At 42.1% G+C, this 25,373-nt stretch overlaps 2 protein-coding genes across 4 annotated transcripts in view; one reads left to right on the forward strand and one right to left on the reverse strand.

Annotated features, from left to right (window-relative positions):
- Positions 1-1,129: 1,129 nt before the first annotated feature.
- On the reverse strand, positions 1,130-15,247 carry TMEM175 (transmembrane protein 175). Its single transcript, XM_069776266.1, has 10 exons — positions 15,004-15,247; positions 14,338-14,376; positions 12,488-12,585; positions 10,429-10,480; positions 9,307-9,342; positions 8,020-8,103; positions 7,213-7,377; positions 5,809-5,887; positions 4,021-4,162; positions 1,130-3,474 (listed from the first exon to the last, which is right to left on the reverse strand). The coding sequence occupies exons 1-10, from the start codon at positions 15,178-15,180 to the stop codon at positions 2,811-2,813; spliced, it is 1,536 nt and encodes a 511-aa protein (XP_069632367.1). The 5' UTR covers positions 15,181-15,247; the 3' UTR covers positions 1,130-2,810.
- The window catches only part of LOC104317004 (S-adenosylmethionine synthase), a 31,457-nt gene continuing 21,331 nt past the window's right edge, over positions 15,248-25,373 (forward strand). The window contains exon 1 of one of the 3 annotated variants that reach the window (XM_069776268.1): positions 15,248-15,606. Coding sequence is in view for 2 of the 3 variants with exons in the window: in XM_069776269.1 (XP_069632370.1) it covers positions 20,174-20,246 (73 nt within the window). In the remaining variant the exon portion in view is untranslated. Of the gene's footprint in view, positions 15,607-15,658; positions 20,247-25,373 lie in introns of those variants that run through there. The other 2 variants (XM_069776269.1, XM_069776267.1) reach the window with 2 other exon arrangements.

A 25,373-nucleotide genomic window follows, 5' to 3' on the forward strand; every position in this document is an offset into this window, starting at 1 on the left:
GGTACTACAGCATCTCTCATATAAGGAGAGCGAGCGAGCCAGACTATGCAGGCTGCAAGAGGAGGATCGGGGGGATCTTACCAGTGTTTATGAATACCTGATGGTGAGAAGCAAAGACAGAGCCAGACTCTTCTCAGGGGAGCCCGGTGACAGGATGAGAAGCAATGGACACAAACTGAAATACAGGAAATTCCTTTTAAATGGAAGAAAAAAAGAAAAAGAACCCTTTTTTTTTTACTCTAATGGTGACTGGACATTCAAACAACTTGACCTGTTGAGTGGTTGTGGTGTCTCCATCTGTGCAGATGCTCAAAGTCTGACTGGATGCAGACCTTAGCAACCAGCTCTAGCCAACCCTATTTTAAACAGAAGAGTTGGACTAGACAGTCTCCAGAGGTCCCTTCCCGCCTCATCCATTTTGTGATTCTGGGATTATTATAATCATTGTAAGTGTTTCACTTTAATTCTTCTAGACACAAAACCGTGGTCATTAGTACATCTGCAAAGAACAGCTAGTTACAGTTAGATTTGGGAATGTTCTTTCTACTTGAGAATCACACAATTCAAATGAATGCTTTGTTCTGAAATGCAGTTTGTTTCTCCAGAACTTACCAAAACTATCAGAATGATCCTAAACCAGCTCTTTTTATACAAAACCTCAGGTCAAGTTTGCCCTCAAGTTTAGGTTCTGAGATACTATTAAATTTGGTTTGAAAAACAGTATCTTGACTACAAGCAAAAAAAGAATTGTTCTTTCTGCAGAACAAATTAGTTACTTGCAAGTGGGGTAAAAAAAAGGAAAAATGCATTAGTTAGCTAATATAGTTCCTTGTAGTATTCATACATTGCAAATCACTGCTCTTCAAACCATCCCTGTAAACACTGGAGTGAAATCCTTGGTCAGATTCAGTTTCAGGTCTCATTTTCTTCAAGTACCAACAGAAGTAGAATCAACATTTCTTTACATCACATCAAAAGCTTTTGAGTGTTTCACACAAAATCACAGAATGGCTGAAGTTGGAAGTGACCCTGATGATTCTGAAGGAAAAAAATAAATGTCCAACATAATTTTAATTGTAGATGTCAGATTTATGTTTCACCTGCAGAGCAGAAAAAAAGGGCTAGAAGCTTTGTTTTTTCACTGACTGAAATTTATTACAAATACACATATTCACTGTTTATTATGTGCCAGCTGCACATTAGAAACAAATGATATAGAACCAAAAGTGCTTTTATTAAATATCAGAAAAAGCCTGCAATATACAACACAATGCAGAATCCTACTGCAAGTCATTTAACCTCAACCAGGGATAACACCCCTTGAATATCTGAACATACTCTCTCAGAAGCAGCATGTCATACTAACAATTGCATATCGGTACCAAGGTGCTTCAAACCAAAAGCACAGGTGCTTTCAAGACTGATCTCAGCTGAAATGATGTATCTCAATTTGTTTTCACTAAAAATTTCTCCAGGCATAGTTTCTCGGTATGTTTAAAATTTTTTTAAGAGGAACAACAAAATCCCTCAAATGCCTTTAAATATGGCATTAAAGTTATCACACACTAAGACAATTCAAGACACAAAGTAATGGCTCTGCCAAAAAGAAATGTAAAGCCTTCCAGGGCAGCCAGAGACTAGATGACTTTGCCCGCTCCTTCTGTACAGCTCTCTGCAGAGTAACGTTTGATAGGCATAAAGCTTATCAAACTGCACGTAAGTGTAAAAAAATTCAACATGCCATGGACTGGAACTTGCACAGGCTTAGTTTCTTTTGCTGTCTTGCTGAGACTCAGAAATCTGTAGGATCACTTAGTTAGCCTCTACTTAGTGAAAAACTCAACTCCCTTACCTGATGGGGAACTCTTACACATGGCAGGAAAGTCTCATACTCTCTCTGAATATGACATCATACCTTCGGAACGGAAGGATGTTCCTTTCAATAGGCATGAAAAGACACAAAAAGCCTGAGAAATCCAAACCTTTCATTCCAGATGAGCAGCGGCTTCAGAACTGAAAACAGATTTACCTCTCATCCCACAGCTCTTTGAATCTCTTCCCTGCAAGATATCAAAGCTAGTTCAAACCTTGGATACATAGCCACATGAACCCTCATTTGTTAAATACATCCTTTTTTAAAAGAACAGATATGCCTGAAGAACTTGTGTTCAGGTAGCCTGGAAGACTGCATATGGGTCACAATAGCAACTCCCATCTAAACTGACTCAGAGCCACTCCAACACATGTAGTTTTCAAAATGCTACCACAAGTTTCTGACTCTGCAGAAGAGACAGTGTAACCACTAAAAAAAAAAGGGGGGGGGGGGGGGGGGAAGAGACCAGCAACCTATACGCACAAACATTCTACTATGATGCACCAACCAGACATCCAGAGGTCTCCATGTCTTCCAAGCCTCACTCCCTGTCTTACCATAGCACAACCAGCTTCTATACCTGTGTTTGGCTGCCACAATGACTGCCGTATCTCAGGAAAAAGGCATTTTTCTGGGCATCTGTTTGTGCACTTCTTAACTGACCATCACTGCAGTTACATATCAAGCAGCACTTTTTCCAAAACGGTAGCTCTAAAGGAGGGGGAACAGGCTTTTCTTTGTATCCCCTATTTACCCATTTTTTTCAATTGCAGATTTTGGAGAAAGGGTCTCAAGCATGACCAGCTAAAACTTAAAATATGCCGTGGTTATGGCCAACACAGGCTTTGGTTTAGATCAATATAATCCACACATGAAGATAATGTGAGTTAGAAGAACTGAAGTTAATGTTGTAACTTCACATGCACTATGTGGAAATTTAGGATAGTGTTTCAGTAGGAGACAAACATGCCTCCTCTTCTTCTAACAATACAACCTTCCGTCTGGAGAGAGACATCACAGACTTTATGACAGCTAAAGAAATTCTAACAAAAATGCGCAAGGCAAGAAAAGCAAATGGGATTACAATCTGCATAAGATGGAAAATTGCTGTGCTAAATTCACTTAACAAGCATGTTAGAAAGAAGGCCCCAAGGCTTACACAAGGGTAGAGTGCCAGCTTGGCAAACATGAAGGCATGCTCCTTGCCACCATATCTAGCAAAAGGATGCAAAGTTTCCCTTTCGTGGAGGAGGGCTGTAGTCCATATTGCAAACTGAAATATGCTGGCAAAGAAAGTGCTAACACAGCTGACCTGAATGGCTTCTATTTCATTGTGAGACTTCTCTGCAAATTCACTGGTCAGCTGGTAAGCTAGTGGAAGCCCACCAATGAAGGCCAATGAAAGTATGTTAAGCAGTCCCATTAATCGTGTAGCTTTTGTTACATAAAGGAAAAGTGAGTGATGGACAAACCACAGGAGACCAATTGTTACAAATGAGCCAAAGTAGGCAAGGTAGTTTGGCCCGTATTCACTTAAAGCTTCAAGAAGGCTGCCGTGGAACTTCTTCTCAACTTCTCTGGGATCAGGGACATTGTCTTCACTGTGGAGAGAAAGCTTATTTTACTTTGCATACTACTACTATAAAAACACACCTGGAGCAACACCTAACTATGTTGCTTTGAGCAAGTAGGCAACAACAGGCATCCAATCTGTAGTTCTCTAATTTGTAACTTAAACCCACCATTTCAAATAACAGCTCTGCAAATAAATTAGATCTGAAAGGAAATTTGAAAATAAGTTGGCGTTCCTTTAGGTTAATGTAATAAAGTTGCCACAGCGACTGAACAGCTTTTGTTGGTAAAAGCCTTTTATCTGAAAACATGACTAAGCAAAAAGGAAACTTTGTTCTTCAAGACTCCCCAGCCCAACATACATTAAATACACTGATGATCACTACTGCTGAAATGTGGGTGTTAGAAATATCTTTTGTTTGTGTTCTATATCTTTCCAGAAAATCCAAGAAGTAACCATTGCAGGTTTTAGAAGTCCAAGACAATGTTTGGTTAATTTTATTTCCTCAAATATTACATATAGACAAAAGTTAATGTTAACAACACAAAGTGTAAGAGACAACACAAAGCCTTACCATATATCTAAAATGAGCAGGGTTGCTACAATAGCATAGACTCCATCACTAAATGCTTCTACCCGTTCCTTACTCAGAGGCTCACTGAGGTAAAAACTAAAGGTTTCTAAGCTCTGCTGTTCCTCCTCTTCATCTCTCTGACCTGGAAACAAATCCAAATGTTTACTAATGAAAGACAAAATCAGGTAGTATAAAACAAGGTAGACAGAGGTAGTTAAACAACCGACTGTGACCTCCCTTTCTCTTTCTCCCAACTGCCAAAATCTTTCTGTAGAAAGAAGGGTGCCATTCATCCACACAGGTCAGTCACTCCACTTTTTTCGGCAGCTGTGCCTCTCCCTGAAGGTCATGCTGCTTTCAGTTCAACAAATGCTTCAGGGACAAAAAAGCCCTGTTCTTTAAACTGTACAGTAGACCATTTCCACCAAGTGAATAATGACTCAAAGCTGTTGAACAAAATACTTGAGCTAAACAAATCAGGTGCTGTGCCTTGGGAAGCCCTAATAGCTGTAGCTCCTCTAAGACAGTTTGGAGAACTTATACTGCATGGGAGAAAAAACTCATGGGAGCATGGGGGCTGTGCTGGGCCATCACATGCCCTGCTTTAAAATAAATCCAGTCTTTGGTCAAAAGGTGGGGCTCTGGAGCTTTTACAGGCAATTATGTCAAACACATCCCTAAGGACTGAACGCTGAACTGCCCAGCTAGCCAAGCTGCACCACTTCAGGAGTATAGACTGGACGAGGAAAAAGCTTACAGCTTCCAGAGGAAGTAAGGAGAGGAACTGAATGAAGAGCACGTGTAATCACAACTCAGTCAACTGAGCAGTAATTTATGTCAGCCATCTGACGGGGTGAGACGTACACAGACATGACTGCAAACTGCAGTGCCCCCATTGCAGTAGGCACAGGCAATATTTGTATGTGTTTATTCTCTGGCTCTGACAGCCTGGCTTTAGCTGTTTCAGAGCATTTCTGCCTCCCCGTCTATTATTGCTGCCACATGGGGGAGTCAAAAGTATGTTCCCATTTGCAGTGTAGACAGACTTGTACTAGGCAGAACAGTAGCACCAAATGCACAAAGGTGTTATTCTTCTGACTCACCTCGGGAGTGCCAATTCCAAAGACGTAATCTGTTCAGTGTTTTTGTAGTCAGTTTATATTGCTCTCAAAGAGGGACACGCCACCTTTTAGCTGAGTAGGTTGCATGATACCACCTTCTCCTTTATTTTGGCACTGGCAACCTCCTTCTCAGCAGAGCTTAAGGGCAGTTCTGGCTGTTGGTGTAGTTGTGCAATTGTTAGTGCTGACACAAGGAGGGCAGAAAGAACATAACTAAGGAGCGTGAGGGAAGGAAGCATGGATTTAGGCTGACTTAAGCCATGTGTGAAGGCACATCTTTAGACCACAGCAGTTAGATTAATAAGATATAACACCCTAAACAGTTACTTACCCTGAAAAAGTTTCATTTATAGGTGCTCTGCTTGCCATCATTCATGTACTTGTGTGTGTGTGCATGCACGTGCATATTCAGGACAAACCAGAGAGGTTTTGAACTCAGAAATGATCTTTGACCGTATTGTACCTTACATAAATCTAGTCACAAATTAAGGGAAACCAGGAAGTGAGGCAGAAACTGTTTGGAAGCATGGCAATAAACCCCAAAATCACTATGTTCCAAGACTTAAAATGAAGTAGAACTAAAATTACGTAATTCCAGGCTGTTTGGATAACATGTTGACAACCTAATAACATATCTGAACATACTCCTATGGATATTGTTACTTACCAACAATCTTGGTTTTACACCATGTAATGAATCGAGTGAGATGCGGAAAAATGATTACGAGCCCAAGGAGTACATAAGACTATGGAGAGGAAAATGAACACAGTTTAAATTTAGTTATCAAAATATAAATTACCTTCCAAGTTTAATATGAAACTATTACTCTCAATCTTTAGGTGTAATAACATTGAGAAAAACAAATGCTGACTTTATGACATGGAAAACACTTACCTGAGATGCACATGCACCTCCTGAATATTGCACGTGCAACCTAATACTGCTTTTAGATAGGTAATTTAGTACCAATAATGAAGCAAGCTCAAACAAGAAGGGAAATAATTCTGCTAACAAAAATGCAGTAATGAGTTCTTCGGAAGTTGGAGAACTATCCCATGTGATCCTTATGAGTTCTTTCCAACTTGAAATATTCTGTGATTCTTTAATTCTACTACTTGTGTCCCAAAGACACCTCAGTGGGTCCTAAATGGTTCACAGGCTTTGCACAGGTCTAAGCACAACAGCAACTTGGAGACTCATTTCACTGTTATTCATATTAAAAGAAAATACACTACTGAACAAGGTGAGGGAGAATAGGGAAGAACGGTTTAAGAGGAAAATGTATTTTCAGTTAAAATTAGGCTTTTTCACTTTTGAACTCATAACTGTCCTTTTTATCAACAGCAACCTGATTCCTCCCAAATTTGGGGATTATTTAAACACTGCTAATTCCCATGGAATCTTTCTCAAAGTTCAGTTAAATCCACCTTTTCCTAAAGAACAAGACAGAGGAAGGGAAGCTCAGGATACGTCAAAAAACTAGATTTCAGTTCCAAGCAGAATTCTGAGAAAGATAAAAGCTATTAATAAGTACAAGCAAGTCACTGACATTTAATAAAGACAGCAGAGAAAAAAGCTGTGTAAGAGCAGGACTTAGCCAAAAACATATGCTTTGAGATGCAGGTTGGCTAACTGATCTGCTTATTCTACTTGCTCTTACACCCTGAGTTAGTGCAGCAATTATATTCGTCTTCAGTTCGTGCAATGTGATGATTATTTCATGTAACCTGCCACATTATCTCACTTACTTATGATAAGCAAGATGCTAAGTTTAGAAGACCTCCTTCTAATTAAGAGAAGCGTTAAAAAAAATCAGGCAGAGCAAGGAAAGCAAATATTGTAGCAGAATATTCTTTCAAAACTATCCAAACTCATGGATCAAATCACAGATTGGTATCTGTGAACTGAACACCTTCGATGCAAAATAGCAGCCATGATTACAACACCAGAGAACTAGCAACTGAGAAAGTCTGCATATTTAACATGGACATCATTATTTTAATACACAGTCCTAAATACAACTAATACAAACTGCTGCATCAAAATTTTCAATTAACTGGGAGAACTTACCAAAGGAATAAAGAAAAAAGAAAAGATGGCTGCTAAAAAGCATAGAACTGGTCCTCTTAGGATAATCTTTAAGATATGACTTTTATAGAAATTCTGATTTTCAGACACCTGTATCTGTTGGTTCAGTAAGTGTGGGTGATAGAATCCATACACTACTATCACAGCCTGCAAGGAGAAGAGCATTACTGAAGTTATTACATACAATTATATGCAGCATTTCAAATACAAAACTGTAAAACTATAAATCAACACTTTGAACCTTATTCTTCACTCCCACATGGAAGGCTGGTCTTAGAAACTCTGAGATTTCACAACACATTGCATGTCAAGATTTTAGTCTTTTCTGCAGAGCTTGTCATGACCTTATATGAAGAAGAATGAAGACCTCCACAATATGGAACAGAAAGTGACAAGGCACTGCACCAGCAGAAAACCAGTGCCATTGGACTGAGGCTGAAAGCCCATGTTCACTCAGCCATCATTGCATGGCTCAGTAAAAACCTCAGCAGGAAAAGTCAATTGCATTTCCCCAAGGCATTTTTAAAGAGTGGGAAATGAGTTACTATTCTGTGGACTTTGAGATGAGCTGATTTAGTTGCATAAAACAGCTTCACAAGACAGTGGCAATGCAAACTTTCACGTTATATACAGATACTGTATTATCACAACAGGCACAACTTTGAAAAAGAATGCTATACAAACAGAAGAGGCATTTAGCAATTTACACCTGTAGTTAAGAACTGTAATTTTAGTTCTACCTAAGAAAACCTATTTAAAAGTAAAAATGTAAATGGATAGCTCCAATACCTGTATAAGGCCAATGACAACAGCACAGACACTGAACAGGAAAATGCCAAAAGGTACCTCTGGAAAGGAGGCCATTAAGGAAAACTAGAAAAAAATGCAACTACATTAAATATTTAATTAAGAAGCAAAGTAGGAATAACAGTAGAGAAATGGAAGCACTCTTCATTCAATACTGAAACTCAAAAACCTAAATAACACTTTGCATTTCAACATAATTCCACTAAATGCAATTTCAAGCCGCAAATACATGCAGGCATCCCAACCAAAGGCATCTGCAGAGGTGGCTTTGCTCTCATATGTTGATACCGCAAAACTTTAACCTCTCTGACACTACATAATAACTACAGACTGGCTTGTAGCTGAGCATAAAGTTTAACAGTGTTTTCAGTAGACAAGATGTTCATAGCTGTGAAAATTCCTGATACTAGGATACCTTTTTGAGTGTTTCGATTTCTCTACCTCCATGGCTCCCTGTTGTATTAATTTCTGCAGCTTCACTGGCGGGGGAAGCAGGGAGTAGCATTAGGGTAACAGTGACAACTTTCCAAAAATTATTTCAGCTTCAAGGCAAAGTAAAAGTATGTACTCTTGCTCATAAAGATCATTTTACTGACCACAGCCTTATTCTTTGCAGACTAATATGTAACACAGATATATCCACAGAGAAACAGGTGCCTGTCATATAAATCTGTTCTACATATACAATAAAAGTCAAGATGTATTTTAAGCAACTGTTTTGTTCTGCTAACATGGTGTTCAGTTGCAAATATTCTTGCTAAGTCTAAAGGTATCTGACCAGAAATTGCGCAGAACATCAAATTTTCAGATTTAAAAAATGAATGATTGGCTGCCAGATTCAACCTTGCTGAGTAAGTCAAAAGTGATACCAAAAACTCTGTCTAGATTACAAAAAGAAAATCTTCTGTCATCTAAAGAGGAGTTTGTAACACAGCTTTAGTTCCCTTACAAAATGCAAAATTCTCATCAGGCCACTTCCACATTTTTCAATACAGCTGCTTTTTAAAAAGAAATCATGGGAAACTACAACTTTCCATGATTACAATTTTTTCTTCTAGAATACCCATTTTCTGCCAGGTCTATAACATGCAGTAATTGAAGGCTATAACATGTCCTCACAAATTTTAAAAAAGTAAGGCTTAACTATTCAGGGTTTATACTACAAAAACACTTTCCCAGGTTTCTGAATACTTTGGTAAAGCCTTTCCAAATAAATAAAGGAAAAAACCCTGTAATTTAAACATTGTCAACTTTTAGAAAAGTACTTACTGTGTATGGCAAGAAAGTTATGATCATCATACAAGCCTAAAAAATAAAAAAAGCATACTGAAACACTAGGTAAAATACAAAGCAAGCCATTTCTTCATTAAAGACATGTCCAGAGAATGCAACACAAACAGATCAAATGCTCCTGCTGCATCATGAAAAAAACCCACATTTCTGAAGTTGCTGAGCTTTGACTGTAACAAATGGCTAGTATTTCATATATAAAAAAAGGCAAATTATAAAAACCACCTCAAGCACAAAGAAATGCATTGCTTTGAAAGCTACATTAGATAAGAATTACATGCCTTAAGCTAGTCCTCTAACATAATTTCCTGTAGTGTTATCTAATGGAGTTTAAACTCACTATTTTTAATAACAAAATTAAATTAACTGTGTGGTTGCACACTGTCAGAGAACAGAATTTTGAACAATATAGCAAAATACAAAGCTCTAGCTGAAAGCAAAAATATGTTCACTATTGCAGCATCCCATTACAACTGTTAGTAACCAAGATATTACAGGGTGGCTTGTTAAAAACATACTCAAATAAATGAAGAATTTTTTAAGATTTAGGCAAGTGTAAAGCTCAAAACACTGATTCAGAAATTGGTCTCTCAGTGGTAGTTTTGAAAGATCATATAATCCTCTGTTTCAAATAAGCTTCAGAATGAATTTCTGAGCAACTTAAATAGAGAAATGACTGAACATGTAACTGTAATTCAAACCTACCACTAAGACTCCTTGCTACAAAAGGTATAGGATTTAATTTTCTTAAGCCTGGAAGACAGATACTTCAGGTGGACACAGATGAACAGAGTCAAAAGCTTTTGCCATAGGTACCTCTTCAGTTCCCTCAGATGAACTTCAGACTAACCTAATGCTGAGCTTCTTTTGGCTTACAGTAAAACATGTGGAAGTTAAAAGCAAGTTAGTTATCAATCAGCCACTTTGGCAAGGAGGAATTCAAGCTCTCTGTAGCTTCCTGACTTGGATATTTGGCAGAATTATGGTATATAATAATATATAATAATTTAAATTAGAAACTTTTGGATAGGTACATACAGACTTAAAAAAAAGTGACCTGTACTTGCTAGTTCAACATCCAGCCTGTCTGACAAGACTCACCAGATTTAGAAGAGCGAGGACATCATCTATAAGCTCTATCACCTGAAACAACCTGTCAAGGCAAGACAAGATATCATGAACAAGCCAGCTCCCAAAATACATTTTACAATGCCATATACAAATTGTACTTTTATGATATTACAGGGGAACCTGGTTTCTTTTGCTCTATAATTTATACAAGTAGTCCAGGTGCTACCAAAATTCATTAGCTCAAACATGGAGGTAATTTGTTAGGAAAATTTGAAAAGTGAGATACGAACAGTCAAGTTCAATCATGGAGCAGTTATTAAGAACCTCATTTCTGTTTGAAGGACAAGTGGCATATGATGTAGCAAACTGTTGGGGTTTTTTTCCGCCCCGTACTCTATCCTTCCTCTACACCTGAAATTATGTATTTACTTTGAAGTAAATTTCACCATTGTTAACAGCCAATTCATCTATGAAGAAGTGATCCAGATGTCAGTTCTGACACACCAAGTCACATACCAAAAAACTAATAAGGCACTGAGCTACAAATTGATATAATTTCTTGGAAGATGGAAGACATGGGGGTGATTCAGGAGCAGCAGTTGATGATGACTCTCTGGAGGACTTGTCACTTCACTACAGGATGAAATGCAGCCAAGTCACAGGGTAGGCTACTGGTTTGCTTTCTCCCACAGCAGTTTTGTTTCAGAACAGCTCTACCTCTTGCCACCTGATACACCCAGGACAGGACAGCCAGCAAACTGCAGGTGAGCTGCACAAGGCTTGGGAGCCACAGGGCAACTATCATTAGCTGTCAATTAATCACCTATTTACTTAAACACAGGCAAGGCCCAGAATCAACTGAAGACTGACAGCCTGTGCTCATTGCTCAAGCAAATGCTTTTGAAGCATGACCAAAGGCAGACCTTCACCGGCAGGCACTGTTCACTGCTCACAGAAGAACATGAACAAGTCCATTTGAGACTCTGATGACAAAATAAAAAAATATAGGCACCAGACTGACTTTTAGCTTGTCAGACGAAGCAATGCTGTATAGGGACCTGGGCCCTTTGGTGGGACTGCACAGATCTTCCAGAGCAGATCCAGATGTTCAGAGTCCACTCAGAGTCTCAGATTTTTCTTCGTCTCACATGTCATTGTGAAGAGCTATTTTTTTATTTTCTCTGAGTTTTACTTGGAAGAGCAGAGGCAAGTTCATGCAGTTAAGGCCAGAGTACTTTCAGAACTTTAAGGCTTAAAATTACTTCTCCTTAAGATACAGCATAGTTATTATTACGCAAAGAAAGTAAGTTTTTCTTCCAAACTGCCCCACACCTTGTTAATGAAATTCCTGATACACAGAAGTGTCACTTAAAATCGATAGAACCAATCACCCTCCACAAAACCCTAAAGTATTCAAAGACTATGCCTCAGCATTTACTTATGCAAGCAAAGAAAAACAATATAAAAGCACTGATGTGAAGTATCAGCTTCAAGTATTGAATTACAGGTTCCACACCTCTATTAGAATGCAGTCAATCCACTTACTTAAGGAAAAAGTATAGTGACATTTGTAAATTTCAAAACTCAAACAAAAAATGCCCTGATTCCAGTATGATGCCTGCAAGTCAATTTCCTTTTAACTACCACTATACGGGCAGGTTGGTGGTGTCCACGGCTCTGTAAAATGCAGCATCTGCAACATTACAATTGATTTTGTGACAAGCACTGCTGAGGACTGAGAAAGACAAGTTTTAGGCCAGATGTACTGTATCAGTTCCTCCATCTGTGTAGCACACAAGTTACGAAGTCATGCTTTTTCAGCATAATTAGAATATGAAATAAAATTAAGAGTAACTCTAATTTAAAAGTATATAATGCTTGTTTTTCTCTGTATCACTGTGCCAGTGGCGTAAGAGTAGTTATTCACTGCTTCAGGTAGCATTTCTTTACAATGATTTTTTATATTACCCAACAAAAGACAATTCAGAAATATATCAGCAAGACAGAAATGTATCAGTCACATGGTTAACTCCTGTCCTTTTAAACAATAGTTTTTCTTTCACTTTGGAGTTAAACACTGTGTTCCTACCTGACATGAGCTGCCCATGCCACTGTGACTATTAAGAAGGTCATCAAGTAGACTGCAATTTTTGCTAGAAGAAGTTGCTGAATACTTTCACCTAGTTTCTGAAATAGAAAGTGACACCCAGAGACAGAGAAAGGAAACAGAAAGTTAAATGTTTGTCCTGGTTTCCGCTGGGATAGAGTTAATTTTCTTCCTAGTAGCTGGTATAGTGTTACGTTTTGGGTTCAGTAGGAGAAGAATGTTGATAACACACTGATATTATAATTTGTTGCTAAGTAGTGTTTAGACTAATTCAAGGATTTTTCAGCTTCTCATGCCCAGCCAGCAAGAAGGCTGGACGGGCAGAAGAAGTTGGGAGGGGACACAGCCAGGACAGCTGACCCAAACTGGCCAAAGGGATACTCCATACCATATGATGTCATGCAAAGTATAATAACTGGAGGGAGTGGGGCTGGGGGGCATCGCTGCTTGGGAAGTAACTGGGCACCAGTCGGCAGGTGGTGAGCAATTGCATTGCACATCACTTGTTTTGTATATCCCAATCCTTTTATTATTGTTATTTTATTATTGTTATTATTACCATTATTAGTTTCTTCCTTTCTGTTCTATTAAACTCTTCTCTCAACCCACGAGTTTTACTTTTTTTTTTTTTCCTGATTCTCTCCCCCATCCCACTGGGTGGGGGAGGAGTGAGTGAGTGGCTGTGTGGTGCTCAGTTAAGGGCTGGGGTTAAACCACGACAATGTTACATTGTGAAATTATTAGCAGTATCTGCAAATGAGGAAGGACATGCAGTCACGTGAGAGATTTTTTGCAAATGACTGCCAAGAATGCAGTTCTCTTCCAACAATCTTTTTACTACTGTGCAGAAGAACTGGTTTATTAGACACTTGCGAGTATGCTGAAATGTGTAGTCAGCAGCATATGATGGAGCAACACATCTCTTCAATCTGTAAAAGGGCTTCCCAATGCTCTGTTCACCTTGCAATTCATTTATGCGCTCTCTCATCACTGTTATTGTGATAATACATTTCAGAGGAGGGCTGGCCAAAAAATACCTCTTTTATTTTCTTAGCACTAACTTCTGAAGTAGAAGCATCACACAGGTTTTCATGTGATGATTGTTAACAATGAGGAAGGGGAGGGCTTAACCACAGCAAATTTTGCACGTACCACCACAATGGCTTAAATAGACTTAAGTGAATTATTTGCTGTCTTATGGATCATACTTGAGTTTCCTAAACTAAATGAGACAGAATATTTGCATCTAGGTCTGTTTTTAAGAGCAAAAAATAAAATGTGATTAAAAAACCTGTGAACTTTCTCAAATGATTAATTTGTGTTTCCTAACATTCCTGTTTCCTTCAGAATTAGTTTATTTTTTGTGGTTGTCTTTTTCCTCCTTTGCTTATTCTGATTACATTTATTATTTAACCTGATTTTAAAACCAGCATTCAGCTTGCACCATATAAGCAGCTTCTCCAAGTGACGATGCGTTACCAAAAAGAGCAGATGCTTTCTGAAAGATATTTTGGTCAGATGGGCAATTCGTTCTTCATACAAAAATAACTGGATAAAATCTATGGCCTACAATATATGGCTCATTCAGGGCTTTGTATCACAACTTCTGCAGACTACACAGATCTTCAGTATTTAAGTTTTTCACCCCAAGTTCTACGGTGCCCCCCCCCCCCCCCCCCCCCCGGGGAAATTTCTGTTGGCTTTTAGGTTACTTAATGGTTGCTTGGGCTTTCTGAAAGTCTGGCACTTGAAATTAAGTGGGGGTGCTAAATTAGGATGTTACATGTACTCACAAAGACACGAGAAGGAACAAAACAAAAAGCATACGATACCTGATCAGGATGTATTTTTGTGTGAGCCACGGGCAAAATCTGAAATGACAAAACCTTATTAGTATGCGACATTCTTTTCCTTACTGAGAGCCTTATTAAAACCTAAAAAGCTTGAGGCGGCCGCGAATACTCCTGGATCACGCAGCTCCTGACAGCCCGCAGCTCTGGAAGACAGTCACTTTTCGGCCGCACAGGAACAACGCCGTTCCCTCCCCCCAGCACCGCGGCCCCGGGACGGCCCACCGCGCTCGCCGGCACACGGCTCCCACAGCTCGCGGCAGCGCTGCAGAAGCCGGGCTGGGGGGGGGGGACGACACGGGCGAACGCGGCTCCCACAGCTCGCGGCAGCGCTGCAGAAGGCGGGCTGGGGGGGGACGACACGGGCGAACGCGGCTCCCCGAAAGCGGCGGGCGCACAGGCACCCGGGCAGGGCAGGGGCGCAATCCGGACGGCCCCCGACAAGCTGCGGCTGCGGGGGGGCGGGGGGGGTGGGGGCGCGGTTTCCCTCAGGCCGCCAGTCGGCCTCGCCGCCCTGCCGGGCCTCCACGCGGCGCCGGCCCGACCCAAGCGCCGCCAGCCCTCCACTCTGCCGCCCCGGGTTCTGCGGCGGGGCCGGGTCGGGCAGGCCCCGCGCCGCCGCTGGGCCGGGCCGGGCCGGTCGCTCACCATCACCGTGGCTATGATGGACAGCAGGGCATCGCTGTAGGCCAGCAGCCGGTGCGACGTCTGTGTGCTGCTCCCCAGCTCCAGCTCCAGCTCCAGCCCCCGGCCGCGCACCGGCACCGGCTCGCGTTCCGCCGCCCCGCCGCCGGGGCCCGGCGCCGCGGCTCGCGGAGCCGACATGGCCCCGCTGCGCTCCGGCGGAGGCGGCTGGGGCGGCCGCGGGGGCGGGGCGGCCGCGGTGCTCCCCCTCCCGCGGCGCTCTGTGAGGCGGGAACCGCCGGCCGCCTGACGGGGCTGGCGGGCGCTTGGGTCTCTGTGCGGGGAGATGGGGGAGCGCTGCCGGGGGTAACCGGTGCCGCTGTTGGAAGTCACCAGATAACGCATGAAGAAAGGGCGGTGTTCCTTACATCTGGAAGTGTCTGTCCTGGTGTCTTGAAATCTTAAAGTTGGTGGCTGCCAGAGGCGACACGAGTTGGTGGGCCCCGGGGGAAGAAATAGCAGTTATAATTGGTGAGTTAGGCGCCACCAAAGCTCGTTACAGCTAATGTCTATACACCAAGGATATTACACTTACCAGAGCCTGTAGCGTCTGGAGGGTCTCTGCTTGTAAGTCATATTTTAAAATCCGTATCTGAATTCCAAAGTAACTTTGTTTGTTTTTTTTTTAATTTTGGGTTTTTGTTTGTTTGTTTGTTTTTTTACCAGCCTAACATACTTCCCATCTCTTCAAGCCATTTGGCGTTTGTTTTATGGGTCTTCTGTCCTTTGGAGCTGTGAACTGGAGGCTTTTGGTTTATGTTTAGGTTTTTATTCTGTTGGCATGTTTACTTCATACCATAATGGTAGTCTCTTTCGAATATATAGGGCTTATAGTTTTCCGTCAAGTTGTGCTCTAACTGAAGTGATTCAAACATGATTGCAGAGCGGTTTTATTGCAGAGAAACGGTTGCATTTTTAAAGTCTTTTGCTGTAACTGAAATAGAAGCACGGTCTCCAAAGGGAACATAACTGAATTTGTGATAGGTTTTTGCATGGCAGTGTCTTTGCCATCATAAACTGTATTTTCAGTTTCTAGCAAGGCTATTCACTAAATAATGGGTTTCATAAGAGAAATCCAGAGAGGAGGCCAAGAATTCAAATATCATGTGAAGAACTCAAATTGCAGAGAGCAAAAACACATGCTGATGGGATGAAGATGTTCTAGGTTTGCACAAGTTCCAGTCTGAAAATACATTGAGAATACAGTTTAACTCATAAACAGTTGGCTCAGTTTACTGATGGGAATTAGATATCCAAGATGATCTAGATGGAAAAACATCACGATACTGCATTCTTGTAGTACAGAATGCTGCCTCCAGTAAATGGTAACCAATTTTCCTCAGTTCCTGTAGGAACTGAAGCTAAGAGTACAGAGGCCAGATCAGAAATATGCAGCTGAGTATGTACTACAAATTGGCATGAATTTGTAATAGACTTTTGGGAAGGAAATGTGCAGCAGATATGCTAGAACTGCTGTGGAAATCTCTGAAATTAATGAGTAGGAGTTAGAAATAATACAATACAATCTAGTCAATAGCTGGAGAAACCTGTTGAAATCACTCAGGTGTGCTCCAGACTCTGCCCAAGAGAGGTGTTTCTACGTCTGGTGGAAGTCAGCTCTTAAACCTGTTGGGGTCTGCAAGGAAGTGGGTCAATGCTGTAGACCTGCCTATATGCCAGAACTGCTCAGCCTGAGAGTGTGATATGCCTGACAGTTTGAGTGGTCTTTCTGAAAAGAAGAATGTGAGAAAAGCTGAGGATCTTGGCTGCACACAGAAGCAAGAAGAGGCCGGAGGAAAGAGCTGAAAAGCTGGGAGGCCTCACCTGAAAAAAAGCAGCAGCCAATAGCACTAGCAATGGGCCTTAGCAAAGAATGGGCTGGGAAATCACCTTGGGAGATCTTGGTGGAGTGCCAGAAACAGTCCAGAGAAAAAGGCCTGAATACATTTGCCTATAAGGACAGCATTTGTTCTGCAGAAGTTTCCAGAGGCAGATATGTGAATTAATGGCATTTTCATCTGGGGCTGACCTGAGTGGTCTGAGCTGGAGTACCCAGTGTTGAACTGATTACAGAAGTGGCTGAGACACAAGAGCCACTTCAGCTGTGAGATCTCAGAACTCAATCTTTTTTCATAAGCAAGTTGAACTGAAGTATTGTATAGATGATGAGAGAAAATAGTAAAACTGTGGCAAAAATAAATCTGTAAAACAAAAAGGGGCAAGCCTTTGGCTGAAACACTGAACTGGTGTGCCAAACATAAGCCGAATATGCATGGACTTCAGTTGGGACAGGTACAGTTCTGTGGCTCCAACAGTAATTTTTTCATGATGTCCTGGGATGCAGAGCAATATTGAAAGTTCAGCTGCTGAAGTGATCCCATTTTTAAAAGGTCTGCCAGTTCATCTCTCCGTTTTCCATAACAGCTTCCCAAATGTGGAGACACTGATGGTGTTTTTTACACTTGGTCAAGAAACATCAGCAAAAGAGGCAAAGGAAAATATGACTCTTGCAGAAGCAATTGGTATTCCTTGAACAAATTCACCAGTGATAGATGAATCTTGGCTGAGACAGCTGCCTTGTAAAACACAGCCTCACTATCACAGGCAACGGAACAGTTTTGTTGCAGGGAATTTGTCTTAATTTATTGCCAATTAACAAACTTCTAATAACTGATTGTAGGATTGAAAAATAAAGAAGACAAAAGATCACTTAGGGAAAACACCCCAACTTCCCTCTTGACACCTTTCCTCCCTGCTACCTAGCTTCAGTCCTTTGGCTGAAGTGATGGGGAGCATGAGATTTGGCTCAGTGTGTTGTGTTTGCTTTTCTTTTGCTCCTCCATGTTTCTGTCTCTACTCCTCTGGCGTGGGCTCCTCCACCATCTGCAGACCCCTCAGAGGTGTACCTGCGCTGTGTCTTCTTTTGTGCATCTCCCCTGCATGGGCGTCTGCCTGCTCTAGTCCTGCTCAGGCAACTTCTCTTGTGCCTCCTTTTTTTCCAGCGTCCTCCTGCCTTCACCTCTGTCCTGCCCTGGCCCCTCTTCCCTCTGCTCTGCTGTCTCTTGCCCCCACGTTTTTGGTTTCTCACTTACAAATGTTGACTGTTCTTTGTATTTTTTTTTTTTCTTTTACATTCAAGGCTGGGGTTGGAGTGTATGTATACCCTGCATTATAAAACATGCTGAGGAGCACATGTTGAATGAGAATAGTGTATAAGACACAATGTAAAGCACAAGTATTTTAGAATGCAGCATAATGGATTAACGATGGAGGAGATTGAAATTCTTCATATGAATGTTTCTCTGTTCTTTGTATAAAGTGTTTTATGGAACATGTAACTTGAGCTCAAAGCATATTTAATACACAGAACTGAAATACCTCCAGGCACACAAATCTCTGTATGACTAGTTTAATTTTGTGTTGTATCATAATAAATCTCAGGCTAAAGAAAGGCAATTGAATAGATGAGTTAATGGATTTCATAGGGCACTTCTGGTAATCATTAACTGTGGTTTAAAGTCTTCCTCTTTATTGCTGTCCTTCACACACACTTAAGCAATCATTGTTCTCTGAGAACTGATGGTTTTTGGTGTTACTGTTGAAAACTTTTGTTCCTAGGATTAAAAAAAAAAACAAAAGCAAAACCAAAAGGGGTGCAGATGGTCTCTTTCCTCCAACCAAGTCACCTCTTCATGTATCACTCCGTAGCGTGGTGGTTTTCACCGAGGGTGACTGGTCTGCTGCAGCACACCACTTGAGTTACCACAGTTAGGCAGTGCCTTCTTCAGTCATTCTTGCAGCTGAATTACAATTTTGCTTTATATTTTTGAGGGTTGGCTTTGTCTCATTTGTGCAAGTGCTTTGCCTTCATTACTGCTTTTGTTACCTCCTATACCTCACTACTGGGAAGTGTCCTGAAGTGAAGGCATGCTGCTTCCTAGCAGTGGAGACTTCTTTGCAGAATGAACACACAGTCTCTTGTCAGATGTTTGCTGGTGGCCTGGTAGTGAATGTGGTTTGCTTGTGATGGCCAGTTGTAAAGCCTTCAGTTGTACCTTCATCTCTGCACCACTCTTGTTACTGTTTATTGTGCTTACGGAGCAACATTTTCAGAAATTGCTGATTTAGAGAAGCTGAGCTCAACATAATGTATTGCAGCAGTGTAGAGCTCCTCAGCAGGACAAGGGTTTTTAAGACCAGATGCACTTGTTATCATTCCTAGGTAGCTTTGCAACACTGTGCTGTACTCAGGTGCTTTGGTGTGCTGGTGCACTGCGTTCTGAAATAAGCCAAAGGCAAACAGCGCTTCCAAAGGGGCAGCTCTTCTTTGCTTAGTTTAGATACTTAAGTCCAGCTGTTTCTTACTAGTATCTCTTCATCAAGGCAAATGGTAGGAGAAAAGGGGTCTGTAAAATGAATTGTGAGAGCCTGACCATTGACAAGTTTAAGATTCGTTGTGCTAGGGCATAGCTTTTTAGTCTCAGAATTCAAAGTAACTTATCATGAACCCACTGTCTTCATAGCTGTTTCTCAGAGCATGCCATTGGTTGCTCTACAGCTCCTCACTTAGCCACTGACACAAATAGTATTTGGGAAGAAGAGCACAGCTTAGGACCTGGAGGTGTTACAAACACCTGTTCTCACGTAGAGAGAGAGACATTTCTGAACAGTTCACTACTGCAGCTGAGTACAATGTATGGATATTATGCCTAGGAGAAAGCGTCATTTGCCCTTAGAAATTCAGATAGTATCTCTATGCTATGTTACTATCTTGAAGTGCTTTTTAGTTAGCACTTAGAAGAAAGAGTAACGGATGCTTGGCAAGTGTGCAAAAGCACTGAACTCTGGCTTAGCTGTGTTCACACTTCACATAATGATAACACTTCTGCAGAGTTTAGCAGGACCACGGTTAACCAAACACCAAAGTCTTATGAAAGGAGTTTCCGTAGCAGTGCATTGTAAAATTGACACAGATCAGTCTTAATCTATTAAGTTCTGAGGAACAAACATGCAGAAGCAATTACATCAGCTGTTTGCATAGATACATTAACCTTCCCACTTCTGCCTGGGCTTGTTCTGTAGTGCAGTTGCTTTGGGTCTTTCTCATTTGCAAGCTCACTGAAGATACCGAGACATGTCAATTCATACCTCAAAAAAAGAAAAACGATTTCTTTTTACCTCTGAATCTGTTGCTGAAGGACATTCTGGTAAGTAAAAATGCTGATTGAATCTTTGCTTTTATTAATACTTGCACCAAAGAATGCTATCTGATGAAAGTTCAGTCATATGTCCCCCAATGGAGAAAAGAAAGAACTAATTAATTATTTTTAATAGACTTCATATTAGTGTCTTTGTTTGCTAGACAAGAATTTGTCTTATTTGTTTAGTATGCAATATAATCTGGCATAGACAACTTTAAACTTTTGCTTGAGAGAAAAAAGCATGGAGAGGTCTCCTACAGGTAGACTTGGAGCTGCCACATATACTGGAATTACAATTCCAGTTTTAGTTCTGTAATGAAAAAATATTACTTTATGCATATGTTTATTATAGGTGCTCATTGAACTCTGAGTCTCTGAAACATTTGGAATACTGAGCATTGATTTTCAGCAGAGCTGCTTTCCAGACACTGCTATAATACTACATATGCCTCTTTGCCACGTTGCTCTCCCTAACACATGTTCATGTACACGGTAGGCTGTACAAAGCCATTGTATTTTCCAGATCTGGGACTCCAAGACAGTGCTTCAGCTCTAATTGCTGTTCATTAAATTCAGCTATTTTTCACACAGCTTTGTTTACACAAATATGTATCTAGAAGCTGTGTTAACTGATGGACTGGAGGAAGTTCGGACCTCCAGCAGACATACTAGTGACTCAAATTTACAGTAAAGGTAGCAACAGTTCCTTTTATGGCAGAACCTTCAAATGGAGCATTTTAATGTCCAGACTAAAAATAGCATTACCTCCTACTTTTTTGCATAGTAGAAGGAAAGACAAAAAACCTAATAGAAAATGAGGGTGGTGTCAGACACTGAGGGTTTGCAGCTGAGTTTTTCTTGTGTATCTGTATTCTCAGGATTCTTATTCGCTAGGTGGGAATGGCACCTGGTATGAGACCAGTTTTATCAGTCTGTCTGCTCAGCCCCTACTGAACAGTCCAACAGCTGCAAGACCACTGCAGCATGTAGCTTCATATCTTTAATGACCACAACTACTTGTTTGCTTTAAAACACTGCACTACATGTTGTAATGGTGCAAATAGCTGACGGCAATAAAACTTATCAGTTGTTCCAGGTTATGCCGTTCCTCCTCAAGCATCAGTCCCTCTGGTGTGAATCAGTTTCGCAATCTTCAGGACTGAGTTTGCCTTGCCTCAGGGTTGTTGACAAACTAGCCAGATGACAAACTTTGGAACCTAGCATTACTGATTTTATTCTCGATTGCACAAGTGATTTCTGGGTCTGAAATTATGACCACATGATGTTTCTGTCTTTCACCTTATGTCCTTGTGTATTCAAACTGTGGTCAATTTTTATAAGGGAAGGTGCAATATAATTTAAGTAACTGACCAGGATTCTGATTCTCTGAGTAAATATACTAGCAAGAAATTTCAGTAAGATAATGCTTGAGCTGGGGATCAATGCAAAACAAACAGCTGAAGACAGGCTTTACAGCTATCAAGTTGGCACACCTTTTTGTAATTTTTCTTTTTTTTCAAGCCTCTAAATTGTTTGACTTAATTTGCAAATGCTTATGAAATGCACAGTTAAATGTTTGGCTTCAGCTTGTGTCCTGGTTTCAGCTGGGATAGAGTTAATTGTCTTCCTAGTAGCTGGTATGGTGCTATGTTTTGAGTTCAGTATGCGAAGAATGTTGATAACACTGATGTTTTCAGTTGTTGCTAAGTAGTGTTTAGACTAAAGTCAAGGATTTTTCAGCTTCTCATGCCCAGCCAGCGAGAGAGCTGGAGGGGCACAAGAAGTTGGCACAGGACGCAGCCAGGGCAGCTGACCCAAACTGGTCAATGGGGTATTCCATACCATGGGACATCCCATCTAGTATAGCAACTGAGAAAGGGGGGCAGGGGACTAACTGGGTGTCAATCGGCGAGTGGTGAGCAATTGCACTGCGCATCATTTGTACATTCCAATCCTTTTATTATTGCTGTTGTCATTTTTTTAGTGTTATCATTATTGGTTTCTTCTTTTCTCTTTGTCCTGGGTTCAGCTGGGATAGAGTTAATTTTTACAGGAACCTGGGAGGTGGGGGGCATAGCCGGGGCAGCTGACCTGAACTGGCCAAGGAGCTATTCCATACCATGTGACATCATGCTCAGTATATAAAGGGGGAGCGGGGCCGGAGGGTGGGCTCTTCTTTTCGGTGGGGGAAGTGGCAGAGCGTCGGGTCCCGGGTGGTGAGCAGTTGCACTGTGCATCACTCTTTTTGTATACTTTTTCATTAGTACCGTTGTTGTTGTTGCAATTTCTTTGTGTTGTTCCAGTAAACTGCCTTTGTCTCAACCCTCGAGGTTCCAGGTTTGGTTTTTTTTTTTCTCTCCTCCGTCTTCCCCCCATCCCACCGGAGGGGGGCGGGAGGAGTGAGCGAGCGGCCGCGTGGTCCTTTGTTACCGGCTGGGCTGAAACCACGACAGTCCTTTTTGGCGCCCAACGTGGGGCACGAAGGGTTGAGATAACGACAGATCTGGCCAGAGCGTGTTGAAACAAATTTGTCATACGCATTTCTTATACTAGATAAATAGATGTTAGTCACAATGTTGATTCAGCTGTTTACATGGTGGCGTTTTGTAAGTTCTTATATGCTTTATGTATTGCCTGTAGTTGCGTATCTCATCTCTGGGAGAGTGATTGGGATTATCATTTTGCTGTACTGGGCAATGTCGACTTGTGAAATGATTACATCACTGGTCATGAGGTTAAGCTGTTATCTGTATGAGGCAGTGATATCATTTCCAGACTTTGGGCACCTTCTGTCGGATTTTATTGGTAATTACACCCAACCCATGGGGAAGTCAGGGGGGGATACTTCCCCCCATCCGTTCCCCTCCCTTTTCTCTTTCCAACTAATTACAACAGTTTTCGAGAATTTTGAATATCCTTGGGATGCGCAGGCCTGTGTGCTGTTAGTGCTATGCCTCCTGACTATGTTTCAGGTCTTGTCTAGGGCTACAAAGAGGCTCTTTAAGAGTACCACCCAGAGATCTGTCCCAAAGCTGGATATTCATGGGTGGCACGGCGTGTGGGAGGATGTGGGCAGGTATCTAGAGAACTTCTCACCTCCAGTGACTTGGAAGTTCACTCCCGAACAACTGCAGAACCCTCATGAAGTGATAGAATTTTTGAAAGGAAAATGCTGTGGCTATCCCAGAGACACACAACTCACTACACTGTGCTGGGCCCTGGCCGGTATCTACCAAACCCTGCTTGATACTATGCAGCACCCCCAGGGGGAAAAGGGGGAAAAGATGGAAAACAAGACAACCTGCACCGTGGCTGCCCCAACCCCGACAACATGCACCATGGCTGCCCCAACCCCGACAACATGCACCGTGGCCGCCCCTACCACGACAACAGGTACCATGGCTGCCCCTACCCCGGTGACAGATACTGCCACTAAACCAGAGAACCAACCTGTGCCAGTATCAGTTGCCCCTGTACAGAAAAAGAAACACACAAAGAAATCAGTTCGCTCAGTGAGAGATGAAGATGAACCAGGGTCATCGCGAGAACAGGAGGAAGAGGCAGAACCTGAAATAATTACCCGATCTCTATCCCTGAGTGAGTTGCGTGACATGCGAAAAGATTTTAGCCGCCACCCAGGTGAGCACATTGTTACCTGGCTGCTCCGATGCTGGGATAATGGGGCTAGTAGTGTGGAATTAGAGGGTAAGGAAGCCAAGCAGTTGGGATCTCTGTCTAGAGAAGGGGGTATCGACAAGGCGATTGGGAGAAAAACACAAGTCCTCAGCCTCTGGAGGCGACTTCTGTTAGGTGTAAAGGAAAGATACCCTTTCAGGGATGAAGTTACATGTCACCAAGGCAAGTGGACCACCATGGAGAGAGGTATCCAGTACCTGAGGGAATTAGCCGTGCTGGAGGTGATTTATAATGATCCAGAAAATGCGCAGTCACCCACAGATTCAGATGAAGTCCAATGCACACAACCGATGTGGCGGAAGTTTCTACGAAGTGCACCACCAACCTATGCCAACTCATTGGCAGTAATGTCCTGGAAAGAAGGCTATGGACAAACGGTGGATGAATTGGCTGTCCAACTCCGGCAATATGAAGGAAGTCTCTCTTCCTCCCTACGGGCCTGTGTCTCAGCTGTAGAGGAATTGTCCCGAGAGTTCCAGCAATTCAAAGTAGATATGTCCTCCTCCTCACCTGTACAGGCCCGCATTGCAGTTATTGGGAGTAAGCGTTCCTCTGCCCAAGAGAGAGGAGAGAGAAAGTACACACGACGGGCTAACCTGTGGTTTTACCTGCGTGACCATGGAGAGGACATGAGGAAGTGGGATGGAAAACCTACCTCAGTCTTGGATTCACGGGTACGGGAGCTGCGAGAAAAAGCAACCAGAAAAGAAGATTCTTCTTGGAAAACTGCTGCTCCAGTTTCCCGTGAGCAGTCCCCTGGGCGCAGTAGATGGGCCGATCTCATTTCTGATCCTCTTGAAGGGACTTCTGATTCACATGTGCAAAAAGTGGGTAACAGATATTCTAACCAGGATTAGAGGGGCCCTGCCTCCAGCCAGGTGGAGGAGAGGGACAACCGAGTCTACTGGACAGTGTGGATTCGATGGCCTGGCACGTCAGACCCACAGGAATATAAGGCTCTAGTAGACACTGGTGCACAATGTACCCTAATGCCATCAAGTTATAAAGGGGCAGAACCCATCTGTATCTCTGGTGTGACAGGGGGATCCCAAGAGCTAACCGTATTGGAAGCCGAAATGAGTCTAACCGGGAATGAGTGGCATAAACACCCCATTGCAACTGGCCCAGAGGCCCCGTGCATCCTTGGTATAGATTATCTCAGAAGGGGGTATTTCAAGGACCCAAAAGGGTACCGTTGGGCCTTTGGTATAGCTGCATTGGAGACGGAGGAGATTGAACAGCTGTCTACCCTGCCTGGTCTCTCCCAAGACCCTTCAGTTGTGGGGTTGCTGAAGGTTGAAGAACAACAGGTGCCAATTGCTACCACGACGGTGCACCGGCGGCAATATCGCACCAACCGAGACTCCCTGATCCCCATCCATAAGCTGATTTGCCAATTGGAGAGCCAAGGAGTGATCAGCAAGACTCACTCACCCT

The sequence above is a fragment of the Haliaeetus albicilla genome, chromosome Z (genome assembly GCF_947461875.1).
Source record: "Haliaeetus albicilla chromosome Z, bHalAlb1.1, whole genome shotgun sequence".
NCBI classification, from domain to species: Eukaryota; Metazoa; Chordata; class Aves; order Accipitriformes; family Accipitridae; genus Haliaeetus; species Haliaeetus albicilla.